At 39.7% G+C, this 16,855-nt stretch overlaps 1 protein-coding gene across 3 annotated transcripts; it reads left to right on the forward strand.

Moving 5' to 3' along the window:
* Positions 1 to 1,712: 1,712 nt before the first annotated feature.
* Positions 1,713 to 16,395, forward strand: LOC131695100 (beta-1,4-mannosyltransferase egh-like). 3 transcript variants are annotated; one of them, XM_058983625.1, is made up of 2 exons: positions 1,713 to 2,068; positions 15,165 to 16,395. In XM_058983625.1, the coding sequence occupies exon 2, from the start codon at positions 15,495 to 15,497 to the stop codon at positions 16,392 to 16,394; it is 900 nt and encodes a 299-aa protein (XP_058839608.1). In that variant the 5' UTR covers positions 1,713 to 2,068; positions 15,165 to 15,494; the 3' UTR covers position 16,395. The 3 variants fall into 3 exon arrangements, with proteins under 3 accessions (XP_058839608.1, XP_058839609.1, XP_058839610.1); XM_058983626.1 differs by lacking the exon at positions 1,713 to 2,068 and adding an exon at positions 2,157 to 2,451; XM_058983627.1 differs by lacking the exon at positions 1,713 to 2,068 and adding an exon at positions 2,157 to 2,412.
* Positions 16,396 to 16,855: the final 460 nt, after the last annotated feature.

The raw sequence follows: 16,855 nt of genomic DNA on the forward strand, positions 1-16,855 counted from the left end.
AACTGAGTGTTCATTTTTGACAGTTCGCTTGTACTGTTTACATGGACTTGGACAAAATCTTTACGATTTGCTTCGAGCGAATCTAGTCGTCCACAAATTTTTCTAAGTCCATGTAAACAGTACAAGCGAACTGTCAAGAAAAGTGAGGTTAACCGAATCAGTAAAGAACCTAATAAAGATATGTTTTTATGACCATCATAAAACATCAGCCTACTACGCGGGTTTCGCGCTTTGAATAGTAAGGTCGTTTGTTGATTCCCAACATTATACGCATTGTTCAAAGTTCAATACGTAAACAAAAACTAATTCTAGGAAAATCTGTTTTTTTCTTCTAACCAGTCGAATTCCTTCATAATCAGCCGTTTTAAGAGTGTTTTCGCTTATCGAGTGTGACATAACCACGGGGCCGGAAATCAATAGAACTGATTGTCCTATCACGGTATGATTACAGCTTATTAGAAGAGAGTAAAGTGCATCACGAATTGTTTTTTTTTTATTTCGCATACGTGACTTTTCGGGTTCATGTGAATCTGTGGGGTTTATTTCTGGTGGTAAGATTACCCTTTGGAACATATTTTTTCGATATCAGCTTAGCTAATCCAACTAATTCATCATAATTATTTTGTGCCAGAACGTGAGAATTTCAACCATCCTGCAGTAAACTCGCCAACGAGACAAGCATTTTCGGCCGTGCTAAATCGCCTCTTCCGCAGAACACAGAGTTTCTCATCTGCGGCCCCACATTAGCAACAACTCTAATTTTAGCGATTGTTTGATAAATCGCTGCTGCTGCTGCTACTCGGTCGCTGGTGGAATCCATGAATCAAACTTTTTTTGCTGCCAATATTTGCTTGCCCTCGTACGCCGCCTTCCATTGTGATTGTGCACTTGGGGACTAATTTCTGATAATTTTCCATCCGCTGAAACACACAATACTCCCCTCCGCCACCAGCTACGACGATGAGTCACGCATCGTCTTTGCTACGGGCGGGCGCGTAATCAGCTAGTACTGAGAAATGTACGGGTATACTATATGAATAAAAAACGCTTGAGACTTGTGATTCTACAGTCGTTGCCTTCTGGTCGGGGCTACCACCAACTGATATGGCGCGTAAAGTGGCCTATTTTTTTCAAGTTTAAGGCAACCGGACGGGAAGAATCCGTTGAGCTTCGATAAGGGAACATGCGCCCACCACCGGCGATGGTGTACCTGTTAGTACATGTAGTCTGGTGGTTTGGTTTATCTGATGCTTGATACGAGCAATAAAGTGGGTGTGTAGTAAATTTTGGATTATCAAGTGAATTTTGTTAGTTCGGCACAATGTCTGCTATCTGAGGCATATAAAAATGACAACAGTGTCGGCGTAATCCCAAGATAATAGTCAATTTTGTTATTATAATCATCTGATTGTGAATGAAATGATTTCAAACGCCTAAATTTTTGTTTCACTCACTCTTGTGTATTTGAAGAGCTTCGCAATTCGGATAAAATTCACAGTACAAATTTCAAACAGGCGACCTAGTTTCAGACCTCCAATAAGAACCGAACGAAACAAATCCGAGGAATTCCTTTTTTCCGCTTTGTCGCCGCACCAGACAACGTGACAACGAGAGAGGGTGCGCTATAGCTAACACAGCTGATAACGGAAACTGCTGCCGCGCGCGGTGCGGTGCGGTACGGCTTTCCATATACTAGCAGTACGACTGTATCGGCACTTGTTCAGTGCTCGTCGTATCGTTGGTCAGGGTTGACACAATCATCCGTCACCGGTGGTAGTTGGTTTGGTAGTCTAGAACGGTCTTATACGCGCACGCTTGTACGAGTGTACGTCGCCGGTGTCGGTCGGTGTGTATATTAATCGCTGGAACCGCCGTGGATATCGGTTCAGACACTGGGAGAGGTGCAGTAATAGGATTGGTAGCGTAGAGAAGGTCACCATCGCAGCATCGACCGGGGTACCGGGGCTCATAGTTGGTGTTGATGCGGTTCACCGACGCCGCCGCCGACGACGACGACGACGACAACTGACGACACCGACAGCTGCGACATTGTGTTGCATAATCGAAAGTGAGTAGACAGACGCGTGCGCGAGCATTGCAGGCATTTTTTTCTGTAGCGTGTCCCTTTGTGTGTACGGCAGGTTAGCCGCTACTATCGTCCTCCCGGTTGGGGCAGGACTCCGTTCGCCGTGTTGTGTTTTTCCTTGAAGCAAAATAGTGCATAGATGAAAGGGAAAATATTCAATTTTCTCGGCAGTGTTTTTTCCGGATTTATTGCAGGGTGACCATCCGCCTAGTATGTGTTTGTCGCAAGCGCGCAGTTCTGTGTTTGCTAAAGATTAAGATAAACGTAGACGTAAACAATCAGCTGATTTACCGTGAAGGAAACGTACCGCAATAGTTCAAGTGCTGGTGAATATTAGCGCATTTTTATCTTCATACTTATAGCAGGTCGGTTGAAATAATTATCGATAAGAGCACACAAGCGAATTTTTTCAGGAGTTCGGGTTTATAGTTAATACGAGAACAACGCAATCAACGTGTCATTTAAGTTCCTATAGTGCTGTATTCGGATAGTTGCGGTTCTAGTTTTTTGCTATAATTAAGATAAACCGAGTCTTTCCTCTGTGAAAATGAGATCATCACACATGCATTCCGTGCCACACCAATCAGTACATACCTGAAGCGTTTGTTGGAGACATTTAAGATCTTCAATTAAGCGAAGCAGACGAAATATGTTGAGATCATCCGCCAAAGACAGTCATGGTGTCTTCAGGTCTAGATGCACATCATTTGAGTACGGCAGAAACATTAAAGGTTCTTAGTGGCTTCCTTGGGGTGCTCCTGAAGTAGAAGTAAATGTTGGTGCCTGGCAATACTCTACCAATATCTATCGGTTTGTGAGATAGGTTCAGAACCGAACAAAAAATACCATTAACTCATTCATGCCCATGTTGTTTGTGGACAACAACGATTTTTAACAGCTTTAACTTTTGATTGAGGCAAGATTTTCTCACAAAAACAAGTAAGGCTCATAAATGTGACTTTTGCCTTCCAATTGAGTATTAACAGTTACTAGGATCAGCTCTAGAACTGAAGTTATTGCAAATAGTCTGATTGGACTCCGAAGAAGCAGTGCTGCCAGAGATAGTTTACGTCAACGACTGAAAATGAATTTTTCAATATCTTCTTTATGTTGCAATACTATTGAAAACTGATAGAACCTATCAATTTAGACCGTCTTTGGCTACGTTCTCCACGCAATTGGACTATTGTAAATATTTTAGGAGAATTGTATTGAGCATTGGAAGGTAAAAATTGAGCAGCTTCTAGCACTGCGAGGAAAGCAACTATTTTTATGATAAAAGGTTTTTCGTGTTGCTTGAGGGTTAACATGCCGACAGGGTATCCGACCCGGTTCCGGGAAATCCGGATTTCGCCAGAGTTGTTCCAGTATTGGAATACTACAGAGGAGACCCGATTTTATGAGCACCCGATTTTATCAGACCCCCATTTTATCTACCCCCGATTTAATCAGCTTTTTGACCCGATTTTATCAGCTTCACTTGAAAATTGATAGTTGGTAGTTTGATGGACTGTAGCAGACGAACCAAGTTGAATTCGAGTAAATCCTTTCTTGGGCATATATTTCTTATCCTAGAGATCCAAAAATGCAAAAATAAAAATATTATTTTTTTAAATTTTGCACTGTCAGACCCCCTTAAGGGGTACTTGAAGTAAATAATCAGAAAAGGTTGCAAGTCTATATCTAAAAAACTGAGAACAATATTTTAAGAGCTTCGGTTTATTAAAAAGACAGAAAAATATACGTCCCGATTTTATCAATGTCCCTGTTTTATCAGCTTAAAATTCGCGAAGGGGCTGATAAAAACGGGTCTTTACTGTATTCATGAATTTTAATAGAATTCTAACAATACTATAATTAAAATTGTGGAGAATTTCTTTAGAAGTCCGTTTGTGATCGCTACGGGACCATTTGAGGATCTACTGACGGCGCCGGTGGTTGAGTGCTGGGTTCACCTGGGTTCAATACCAGCCGAGGTCGTTGAGATTTTTCTGAAGTGAAAAAATCGGTGGTCACGTCTTCCTTCGGAAGGGAAGTAAAGCCGTTGGTCCCCCGGTGCATGAGTTGATGGATAGCACAGTGGAACGAGCCCAGACTTAAGTCGATATATTAATGTTATGCGATATTCCCGCTAGTATTTTTCTCCTATCAGCTGAGCCATCAGAGATATTTTTGCGAGATTTTAAGTGATTTGAACGCAAAATGAATTTTTGGCAGCTTTTTTAAGGGTTTTTTGCATAATTTGACCATAGGAACTACATCCGGTTATCTTCGTTTTTCAAAGAAATGGTTGATTTAATGCATTGCATTACTTCACCAAAATTATCCGTGTGATAAAATTACATAATAAAATCGCCAAAAATAAGTCAATAGTTGGTTTGGTTAGTGTTTAGATAACTATTTGTCATAAATTTTTATTCGAACTTCTAATGCGATAACAACAACGACGCCCGTGAATGCCCGCGATCACACTATACTCATTCGAAAGCTTTTAATTTTCTCTTTAAAATGAATATGCTAGTTTTGCGAAAACTTGCGATAAGCAGTCAAAATTTTAAAAAACTGAATGGAGACGCATGGTTATTACTGATATTGAATTTGAATAATCACTTTATAGCTAGAATAATGACACGAATACATGCACAACTGTCAAATAGTATTGAGAGCATGATGAACAAGGGTTTTACTAGTGATCAAGAGTAAGGAGCCGAGTGGGGGGCATGTTTTATAAATGGTAGATGCATTAAGATTGTTTGAAAATCAGTAAAAAATTTCAACCATCTGAAATAGGTTATAAAATGTTTCTGGAACTCTTTCTTGTTAACTTGCGTAATAACTGTCAAATAGAGTGAATACAGTTGAGCTCTAGTCGTTTGGTGAGAATATTTTGATCCGAATTGTATAGCACTGATATAGCTTAAGGGTATGCGATATTATCCAAATAAAATAGCACCATTTTTAAATGAACCATAACTCGAAAAAAGGGTTTTGGATTTATTTTCATTTAAGATATGAAATAAGTATTCTAAGTAACTCCCTCTCGCAGGTTGATGGGATTGACGGTATTGTAAACATCATCAAGCCACAATATATTCAATAGAGTTATCTAAATATAAGGACCTTCGCTCTTTTTAGTTTTTATTTGCACCAAGTTCTACTACTAGAGGTTAATTAGTTCTCATGTTAATATTCCACCAAACATTATGACTACTGAGGATTTGATTTATATAAGAAGCCCGCTTCAAGATGTTGATTACAATACGCCTCGATAGTGGTGTGTCGGGGAGGCCGGGAGGGCTGATATGAGCCTTTTGTCTGTTCTATACCTTTCCTCTATTCACCAGCTCATAACCAACAATCAACCAGTAACAAATAGATAATTGAGAAAGGATGTGCTATGTGTGGTGATTGGCTATTCAAGTATTAGTAGTGTTTGAAGTACTAATGTATGTCTCATGTGATGATCATAACTTCAGCTGTATCTTGTACCTATCTAATCTATTACGTCTCTCATATATTGCCTTTTATTTCTTCTTTTCGAGTCCTATACTGCCATTGTACACCCGCCTTCAGCTGGGTCAACAAAGATGGTGATAGTGAATGTCTTAACACTCACACATTCTCAAACGCGGTCTCAAGCATGAACCTATAAAAAAGCCCTCGCGCACGCGGTTACGTATCGATCACGTCCGGAAGTCTACCCTTGATCCTAGAAGTCTAGGTCCATGCCTTCAGCTGGACCAATTAAGAAAATACGCTCATACCTATTAGACAACACGTCTCATGGCGACATGACCGGGAACCCTATCGATATAAACGATCCCACTCTCTGCCAGAATTCTAACCGCGCACCGAAAATTCAATATCAGACTCACGGTTCGCGCGACCATTCAAGAACACACGTTACAAAATCACGTCAGCGCACAAACGTTAGAGCCCCTCGCGATTTTCCAAGCAACATACGAACTCGCAAACATGATTACACCCCGGTGATAAGGTGAAAATCTCAGCACTCATAAACTTACCAACACGATCTCAAGTGTCAACCTACAAACTCCCGCGCTCGCGCCATCATGAATCGGGATCGTCCAGAAGTATCTATCCTCGGTACAAACAATCTAGGTCCTTGTTAATTATTAAAAAAATAATAAAATTGAAAAATAACTACCATATCCACTAGACAAAACGTTCCATGGCGACATGACCGGAAACTCTAGTGATATGGGGTAACTCTCTCCCTGTCAGAATGTGATCCGTACACCGAAAACTAAAGATCAGAATCGATCAGATCGAATTTATACATGCGAAGTCACATACACGCGACAAACACGTCAACATACGAACGCTTAAGCCCTTCGCGATCATCTACGCACACCTATGCCCGCGATCGCGTAAACTTGATAACACTGCGGCAATTGTGTGAACGTTTTAGTACTTACGAAGTTACAAACGCGATCTCAAACGCCAACCCGCAAATGCGCGATCATGAATCGGTCACGTCCGGAAATCTTTAACCTTCATTCTAGCAATTTAGGTCTATACATTCAGTTGGATCAATCAAAAAAAAAAAAATATAAAGCTCATATCCACTAGACCACGCGTTCTACGACGACATGATTGGGAACTCTAATGATATGGAAGAACCCACTTCCTTCTGGAATCTGAACCGTACACAAAAAATTAAGTATCAGATTCACGGTCCGCGCGCGATTATTCTAGAACACACGCGAATATGCGAAAGGCACACGGTTATGAAATAGAATTTATGCACGCGAAGTTACACGTTAGCACACGCGACATACAAACGCACACGCGATCGAGCACATTAACGTACAAATGTTCGAGCCCTTCGCGATGATACACGCGATTCCCTACGCCCGCACATGCCTGAACCGTACAATGAATATCACATTCAGAATCACGGCCCGCTACAATTGGCCTATTGCAGTGTTTTATTGGGCGACATTGCCTGTCTCGTCTGCAAATTGTAGTATGTGATTCTGACGGGGAGCCCTTCCGAGAACCTAGCTCTACAGCTCCAGTAGGACAACTCTCGAAAAAAAAAAAAAAAAAAAAAAAGAAATAAGTATTCTAAGTAACTTAAAACACACCTACGAAAAATAAAATCATTGACCATCTTGTTGACTCGTGAATGCAATAAAACATTCTACTAAGACACTCAAAATGTTTGTTTTGAAAATGATAGAAAATGTAGCTTTCATATCAAGTAACTCACTAATGAATTAAATGTTCCAAAATTAGTCGAACACATCTTATTTGATCCGTGAAAACAAAATAGCAATTTCTGAAGCCCCATAATGAGATGTCCATTAATTCGTTTCAATATGGTAAATAAATTCCAAAACAATATTTGAAAAAAATCATTATAAAAGACAAAATAATTACTTTTGAACCACTCTAATAAGTAGTAAAGTTAATTTCTATTTTTATAATTAAAATAGATATTCAGCGCACAAAAACTTCTTTAAACAAATTTTTGAACCTTCACAACAAAATAATTTTTTGAGCCACCCTAACGTATGATTTTTTTTTGCATGTGTTAATATCAAAAATGATTTAGCACACGAAAATTAATATACACAAATTTTAAGAACGATTTCGAAAAAAAATATTTTTGAGACACCCTAATGATTAGTAAACGCTTATTTTTGAAATGTTTTAAGATCAAAAACGAATTCAGCGTACCAAAATTACATAAAATCGTCCTATTAGAACCGATACGGCAAAGTTTGGACTTTAGTCCACCTTTTGTTCTAAGTCGTGCCACTGAGTCCAATTTCTATACTTACTAACAAATATCCTACTTCCGTGATACTTGTGGAGTGCGTAGTAGTATAAACGGCCTCTAGTAAAAGCAAGTATCGGACTAAAATTCCTTTCCTTTCCTTTCGCGATTCACGTTCGGGGCTGGCCGGCGCCGGTATGGATCAACAAAACACTTTAGGATCACCAGTAGTTGCACATGGAAAGATGTTTCGCAACTCCCAAGTATAATTATCTACTGATTCCCTGTGCAAGTTCAACTATTCCAGATCGATAACGGATTAGCCGCCAGAGGTGGCCGCACAAGCTCAAACTCAAGTCAATCGCAATGGTAATTATCGCTCTTTTATTACGGCGGTAGTGCGATACTGTACTGATTGTGCAGTGAATAAGCAACAAAATGGTAGAAATGGATTGCTCGCTTCATTGACAGCTAGCTATAGCAGAGCATTTTTTTTTGCTTCTTCTCTGGGCGATATTGGAAGATAAAATAAAGCAGCGGTTCTCAAGATTTTATAGCTATCTTATACATATTTTATGGCAATATGGTTTGACATTTTAAGCAGGGAGATTATTGCAGCAGATAATTTTTAACTAAGGGGGATAATTTTACAACTATCTTAAAAGTAGGAATAACTAGAGGGCATGATTGAATTTTGTAAAGATTCGAGGAGATTAAATAGAGTTAGTTTTATGTGGTAGTAGAGTTGAGCATTTTCAACGAGATAATGTAATATATTAGTTAAAACTAGAAGAGACAGGAAGAACTAAATGTTTCGTGAAGATATTTGTGGCAAGGAGGGGGGGGGGTAGGGTTTATGCTTCTGGGTAGAAGAGTCAAGGGAGGGGGGGTTGCCAAGATTACAAGTGGAGAAAATTATAAACTATCAGTTTCAGGCATCAGGAGATCAACGACATAGATTACAGACTGAGGTGGCCTTCATCAGGAAGAATCATATACTGGGACGCTGGGTGGTCCTCCTCAAGACGGCAGAGGTTTCGATTTCGTAGTACGGCTCAGATGTGGATCGGCAACACTTCGAGTTGCGCGTGTGTTGTTCGTGCTGTAGGTCCTGTGTTTGTTGGCTCATTCGACAGAGATGTTTTGTGTCGCCTTGGCGTCACATCAAACCTTTGTGGGTGTATGGTACAGGTGGAAGAGAGCGCTTTTGAGAATGATAAGAAGCGGCAATTAAATTTGTATATTGATGGTTTTTACGAAGGTGTATATGAGGGACATATAGAGGAGATCGCGGCTTGCCAGCACATCTCGAACCGGGACGTTGGTTGGTCTTCCTCGGGCCCGCAGGGTATCCATTAGCCGAGACATGGCGGAACTGTACTCGGTGCACGCCCGGACAATGTGCTCGATGTCGTGATAGCCGTCGCCACGAGCCCAATGCGGCGGAGATGTGCATTCAGCGTGTAATGGTTTGCCATGAGTCGGGACATCACACGAATGAAGTCACGACCCACATCCATCCCGTTGAACCAAGGTTTCGTCGATACCTTGGGCACTATCGAATGCAGCCACCTTTCTAGCTTCCCATTGCTCCACGAGCTTTGCCAACTTTCATCAATATGTTATTTTGAGTTTGTTAGGAAACAAGACTTGAAATTTCAATATGCACTCGGAAAAAATATTTTTCTTCGCGGACCCCCAACACGACCCCCTGGGGTCCGCAGACCCCAGTTTGAGAACCACTGCTCTAGAATGATAGCAAGTGACGTAAGTAGAATTTTCGTATTTTCGCGAAATTGAATACTTTTAAATAATAAAAAGCAGAAAATGTCATAAAAATCGACCAAGAGTTACTTCTTAAAAAAATATGTGATAAAAATAAAATCCTACATAAGTCGCTGGAGAAAGAAATTTTGAATAAATTGTGAAAATTTCAGAACGATCAAAAATCATTTATGTAAGTTACATGTCTAGCCAGCTCAAAAAAGTGGTTTCGAAAAAAAAGCTGTTGAAGTTTTCAGTACGTTCAGGATATACATAAAAGGCGTTGCGGTAGAATTGAAAATTTGAACATTTATATATTATCGTATTATATTCCATATAATGACATAATTTAAATTTATAAAAATATTCTACAGTGGTGTAACTTCTTAATGTAGTCTGGTTCAGTACGCGGTGCGGAGTGATGTAGACGATCTTGGTTCTAACGTTGTTGTATTCGTTGTCGTGTTTTCGATTGTTCTTTAGAGTGAAGATTTCAGCTAAACTTCCAAACGTTATCAGTACACAATTACGCGCATGGTGTAGCTGTACATAGGTCATTCCCGTGAGTAATGTTACGCTAAGAGTGAACCCAAAACAAGTCAACCAATCGAACGCAATTGGAAGTCTGATGTCTCTGTACGTGGAATCTGATGTTACTCGCTAGGTTGACTATTTTGAGCTTCACTCTATGTATCACCAAAAACAATTAATAAATGTGTAAAACGTACGAAGAACGCCTAGAAAATAATTGACATAGTTTACACTTAGAATGAGCGATTCCCGTCCCCGCGGCGTAGACCGTACTCACCATTTGATAATGCCTGAAAATATTTATGCAGGTTTATTAAAATGCTTAACAAATTTCAATAGTTGTCGTAGTAGCTTTAGTTACAAGTGTTAATCAAAGCAAGGAAAAAACATTAAAATATCATTCAAAAATCATTATATTCGACCCCAGAACTTTAGTTTAAAAATGTCAACGGTGATGCAACTAATGATCACTAACGAATAGAAATACACAAGAAGTTGTTCTGCTTCAGAAAATCTTGGAGTAAGAAGTGTTCGCAAAAAACATATATTTTTATCGAAACATCTCGAATCCGTAGTTCCAGATCTGCATTAGTTCCGTAACGTTACTATTTGAAATACATTTTTAACATATCGTGCAATAACCCGTGCTGTAGGGTTACTGAATTTTCTGAGAGCAAATTAACGACACGTTCAATCAAATGTAAAAGTCTGTTGCACTCACAATCCGGACACTTTATTAATTCTATCCACAGTGTCGTCTTGATACGATTAGTAAAATGTTGTGCTAGATGGAAGACGAGAAGAGAAAATTGATTCTGCGCACACTCACATCGAAACCCGTCGTTTCTGCGGGCTCCCGGGAAAAAGTGCGGGGTCCTCATCAAATTCAAAGTTGATTTAGCCGATAAATTAGCCCAGAAACTGATAATCTGGCAAGCAATTCTCAGCTGCGGTTTCAAGCTTCAAGAATATGCTTTTATTGGTATGCTTTTAGAGATGGTCGGGTTTCAATTTTTTCAAACCCGAACCCGACCTGAATCCGGAAGTTTAAAAATTGAAAGACCCAAACCCGACCCGAGCCCGAAATTTTAAAATTGAAAAACCCGAACCCGACCCGAGCCCGGAAATTTTAAAATTGAAGAACCCGAACCCAACCCAAACCCGAGAATGAAAATTTTATAAAACTCGAACCCGAGCCCGATAAATTCAAAATTTAAAAACACGAAGCGGAGAGTAGGATAAATAGGCGTTTAACGCATGGGGATCCAAAAAGCGTAATGAAGACAGATTTAAACAATCTTGCCCGTCGTACTTAATTAAAATTTCAATTTTTATCGAAAACTATTCCTGTTAGAGTAGATTGATATAATTTATTACATATTTGATAAATGTCAATTGGCAATTCGTATTCGACAGTTTACACGACGTCACCCGCGTACTGGTTGATACGATCAAACTGTTGAATGGTTTCTCTTGAGTGCTTGTTTAAAAAATAAAATATTCGGGCTGTTTGCAAATTTGAAGAGAGGAAATTTTATGCATGAATAAAAAATACAACATTGGGCATGGTAAAATTTAGTATGTTTATATGTGTCATCCATTCGTATCACGAAGCAAAATTAATTACTACAAAAAGAGACTGGGAGTTGTGTATAAACGTAAACAGCGTCAAGAAATGGTTGAGTGTGATCTGTTTGAAACCCGACCCGAATCCTAAAATTCCAAATTCACAAAACCCGAACCCGAAAGTTTAAAATTTCAAGAACCCGACCCGAACCCGAGAAATTTTAATTTGAGAACCCGGAACCCGATCCGAACCCGAAAAGTTTAAACTTACAAAAGCCGAACCCGACCCGAAACCCGTCGGGTTCGGGTCTGGTTCGGGGTTCGAATCCAAAAACCCGAACCCGACCATCTCTATTTCATATGCAATATTCCTTCCTAAGAAGAAAAATTGGTTTAAACCACAACCAGGGCACAAAACCTAATTACATACATCCTGAGGTTTGCGTTTCGGTATCGCCTCTTCGAAGGCATGGCACTACTTGTGAACACGCTAAACAACTCCCAACTTACGATGTCTCGTAAGGGAAGAAGTTCTGTTAGCTGATGAGACATATTGAGTATGTTTCCAATTTTGGACTAGCGTCAGCCTGGTTCTGTACTCAAGTGCCATGATTCTGAAGAGTTGAAGCTGAAACGCAAACCTGTAACTTAAGCTTTCCTATGCTTTAGTTCAGTGATTCTCAACCTGGGGTCCGCGGAACCCTAGGGGGCTGTGAAGTCGTTGCTGGGGGTTCACGAAGAAAAGTATATTTTCCGAGTGGATATTGAAATTTCAAGTAGGGGTCCGCAATAACCCAGGGTGATTTGTAAGGGGTCCGTGGCATAAAAAAGGTTAAGAACCGCTGCTCTACAGTGTTCGGGTGGTGAGAATGCGACTGAACCAACCTATTCCTTCTTACTTGACTTTCGAACCCAAATCATCTCATGGTTTTCTTTATACTCAAAGCTATGCACGTTCCCTGGGCAGACGCCCTCGTGCCAGTTTTGAAACCAGACAGCACCGTACGGAAATTGATGTGACAAGACAACTAAAGAGAATTCAAGAAAGCCATGTGCCAAAGCCAATAAAGAGAATTAATCTACTACAATCAATACTAACAAACAGCCTTCGACATACGCTGCTAAAACACAATCAATTAGCCAACTAACAATTGATTCGGTCAAACAATAATCAATGATAACACCTGATATGGACATCAATTAGTACGCCAAGCTAAATAGTAAACCAAAAAGAAGACAGTTATACCAGAATCACTCAAAAACACAATAAGCACACATAAACATTCAACAACGAAAATCAAAACTGCTCTAGCGAAGGCGACATATAGGTGCACGAGAGCTAAGGAGTGGAACTCAATGATCAACAACCAGCAAGTGAAGCACCACCAAGAAAAAGATTCACACGCGTTTTTTATTTCTTACAATTTGTAAAAACATGAAAATTTCACAACTCAATTCTGTCAACGCTGCGGGCCTAATACTGAACAATAATGTGACGTGACTTATCAATTTGTTGTTGTTGTTGGTAGAAGTATAAAAGCTAGAAGTATCCGTTACTTCGATCACGGTTGAGTATAAATGGTGGAAGTTGTTTATGAATTTTAATGTCATTGATTTGAATATCGTTTACTGAGTGGAATATTTTCTGCACTACTGAAAAGGTTCTCTTTTCTTTACAAAACAGAAAGGTCACGTACATTTTCATCAATAATAAATTTCTCCTTGTCTTATTGTTGCTATTTTTCACTAATTTAGGGAACATTCACAAATTACGTAATGCGTAACTAACTGGGCAGTGCAAAACAGCCTACTATATCTTTAATTTGTCCAGGTTGATTAGTTGAATTTTCATATCTGGTAAGTTTAATATGCAGATGAGATACGCATAGTTTTGTCTGAGTAGGATGATGGCTGCAGTTTCTTGTTATCGACGAATGGATGATTTTTAATTAAATTAATCCTTTATAATAAGGCGGTGGCAACTATATTGCAACCTTTTCGTTTCGTTCATAACGCAGGAATTTGAGGTGAGAAGTGTTCCAATCTAATGAAATCTATTTGTTAGGAGTCTGGCAACTCTTCTTATTACATTTTATTGATATACAGTGAAAAGTGTCAGATTGGTGAAGAGTTTTTTTGAAAAAAAAAATACGGCGATTTCCTTTTTAACAATAAAATTAGCTCGATTTTGAAAAAAGAATACTCTAGATTTTATAAGTTGGTCATGCAAATTTGTAAAAACAACTATTTTTATTCCGAAAATTTGGTGTATGAGTGGTAAAAATTGCAAAGAAAAAAAAAATAAAATGAATAAATGAACGTCTATAATCTGTGGTCTCGTTTTTCAACTTATCCTCAGAATCCAGTAAATAACTACTGATAATTAGGTAATAATCAGTAACCCACCTTAATTTCTTTCTGAATTTCTGATCCAGCTCCATTTGTCCTTATATTTGCACCAACCTCGTTGGAAATACATCAAACACTACGAAGACTGTCGTTTTCTAACGGGCGGTAAGAAGTATATTTTCAAAACAGTTCTTATTACGAAATAAATGTAAATATATACTAAACTTAGTGAAAGAACCGTGTTTCTTTGAATATAACATCCATTAATAGCCCCAAACTCTGGGCCTTCTAAAGGGTTAAACTGTCAGTCAGGGCATGTGGCCTTCGACTGGTAAAATCCATTCTCATTGATTCGGATGTGTTAATGGCTCGTTGGTGGCTGTGTGTTCCTACTTACAGGTGCATTGATAAATCTGCTCGGTTGTGGGGGTATACGTGAGTCCTGTTAGTCCTGTTCCAGTGGTGAGTATGCTTGCTTGAGACATTTCACGTGGATCGGTTCTTCCATTATCGTGGAAAGCTACAAGCTTACAAATTAATATTCTATCTTCTAGAAGGGTCTTTTTTGAAAATACTGTACTGGATTTAAGGCTATGATTGAAGCTTCATCTTTCTGCGGAGATTTTTTTTCTCTGGAGATTGTTATGTCCAGGTAACGAATTCTAGGAAATAGTAGTAGGCTTCGGCCAGCCCAAGTATCAATTCTAGTTTTATAGCACACTACAAGTGCATTCTAAGTTTTAAGAAGATCTTCAAGAGTACCGTAAAACCTCAATTGTTACTAGGGAGTGGTCTTTCCATGAAAATTTCCAGTTATGACAAACAAGTTCAGTTGTGAAATCACCCAACAATGAAGTGTTTTGCCCAACGCTTATGAAGATAATAAGTAATCATCAAATGATTCAATAGCTATTATTTGAAGCTTTATTTACTTTATCTTGATTGTACTCATTCTGTGATAGAATAGGACGTCGTTGATAAGTCCATTTGACGTCCTCGTGTGTCAGGCGGAGGTCCGCTGTAATCGTTATACCATATTTATATTTGATCTATCTTATCAGCTGATATCACCCGCACTGAATCAAGTATTTGCTTTCCCTCTCTCTATCTCTCTCTCCACAGGTGAAACCCTACGACGACGAACGACGGATCCGAACCAAGCGAGAGACTGATATCTAGCAGCGATCCAGGAATATGACGAGTCACTATGCTCCACCGGAAACGTAGTCCATCCGAAGAGACTGCGCTGAAAACCAAAGTCCTGCTCGAGGAATTCCATGCGTAATCGGTGATAGATAGAATGGGAAGCTAGATTTTAAGTTCATAGTGGATAGAACTGACAAGTGATACCAGGCAAAATCTCAGAGAAGCTGCTCCCTGTAAGATTCAGTTAAGTCTAGCGAGTGTGAGAATAACGCAACGTCTGTTATCGAATAACAAAAAAAAATTAAAATGCTGAACTCCATCTCCAAGCATCTGCTGCATTGTGCGTTGCTCGTCACGTTGCTAGTCGTGTTCGAAGTATTCTCCGGCGGTATTAAAGTCAACGAGAACAGTTTCGTTTCGATCGATCCATGGGAGGAATATGGCACAATACCGACGCTCCTGCTCTACACACTGCGATTGCTTACGTTCCTCACGCTGCCACAGGTATTGTTCAACTTCTTCGGACTGGTGTTCTATAATGCCTTCCCGGAGAAGGTGGTGCTGAAAGGGTCACCACTGCTAGCACCCTTCATCTGTATTAGGGTAGTGACACGAGGTGACTACCCGGATCTAGTCAAATCTAATGTTACGCGTAACATGAATACCTGTCTAGACACGGGCCTGGAGAATTTCCTCATCGAAGTTGTTACCGATAAGGCCGTCAACATGCCCAAACATCGGCGAACGCGGGAAATCGTTGTCCCGAAGGATTACAAAACCAAAACCGGCGCAATGTTTAAATCGCGCGCCCTACAGTACTGCCTGGAAGACTCGGTGAACGTACTTAACAATAACGATTGGGTGGTACATCTGGACGAGGAAACACTGCTGACGGAAAATAGCGTGCGTGGAATCATTAATTTTGTGCTGGATGGGAAGCACCCGTTCGGGCAGGGATTGATTACGTATGCGAACGAGAATGTGGTTAATTGGCTGACGACGTTGGCGGACAGTTTTCGTGTATCGGATGATATGGGAAAGCTGCGGTTGCAGTTTAAAATGTTCCATAAACCGTTCTTCAGCTGGAAGGGAAGCTACGTGGTTACTCAGGTGAGTGTCAAATATTTTGAAATTGAAGGCACGGTTAGTCCAGCGTGTGTCTGTAGAGGTAGTCCAACGTTCGACCTCTGGGGTAAAATATTCTAGGGCCGACTTTTCGCTTTATCATCTTGGAAATGTTTCCTAGAGACTTTGAAACCATGTGGAGTCTTTTGAAACCTTTGGAATATCCATAGATCTTCTGAAGTTTTCTAAAAATCTTTTACAGTTTCAGAGTAATTTCGATATCTTCGAAAACCATCTGGAATCTTCGAAGAACTTATAAAATCTTCTGAAATCATTTGAGCGTTTCAGAAATCCACTGAAATTTTTCAAAGACTTATGAACTCTGCTTAAGTCTTCTAGGATCTTCAGGAATTATTTAAAGCTCTTGGATCTTCTGAACTCTTTCGAAACCTTCTAAAATAGTCTAAACTCTTCTGACGTTTTCTGAATTATTCTGAAGCAAACTGTGGTGAGACGACATTTTCATACATTGTAAGACTGACTCAGACCACCTATACGACCAGGTTTCCTTTTGGGCACGCCTTACCCGGCAACGTACTTAA

The sequence above is a fragment of the Topomyia yanbarensis genome, unplaced genomic scaffold (genome assembly GCF_030247195.1).
Source record: "Topomyia yanbarensis strain Yona2022 unplaced genomic scaffold, ASM3024719v1 HiC_scaffold_284, whole genome shotgun sequence".
Lineage (NCBI taxonomy): Eukaryota > Metazoa > Arthropoda > Insecta > Diptera > Culicidae > Topomyia > Topomyia yanbarensis.

Coding starts and splice junctions, on each gene's coding strand:
- LOC131695100 (XM_058983625.1), top strand. CDS start 15,495: ATGCTGAACTCCATCTCCAAGCATCTGCTGCATTGTGCGTTGCTCGTC.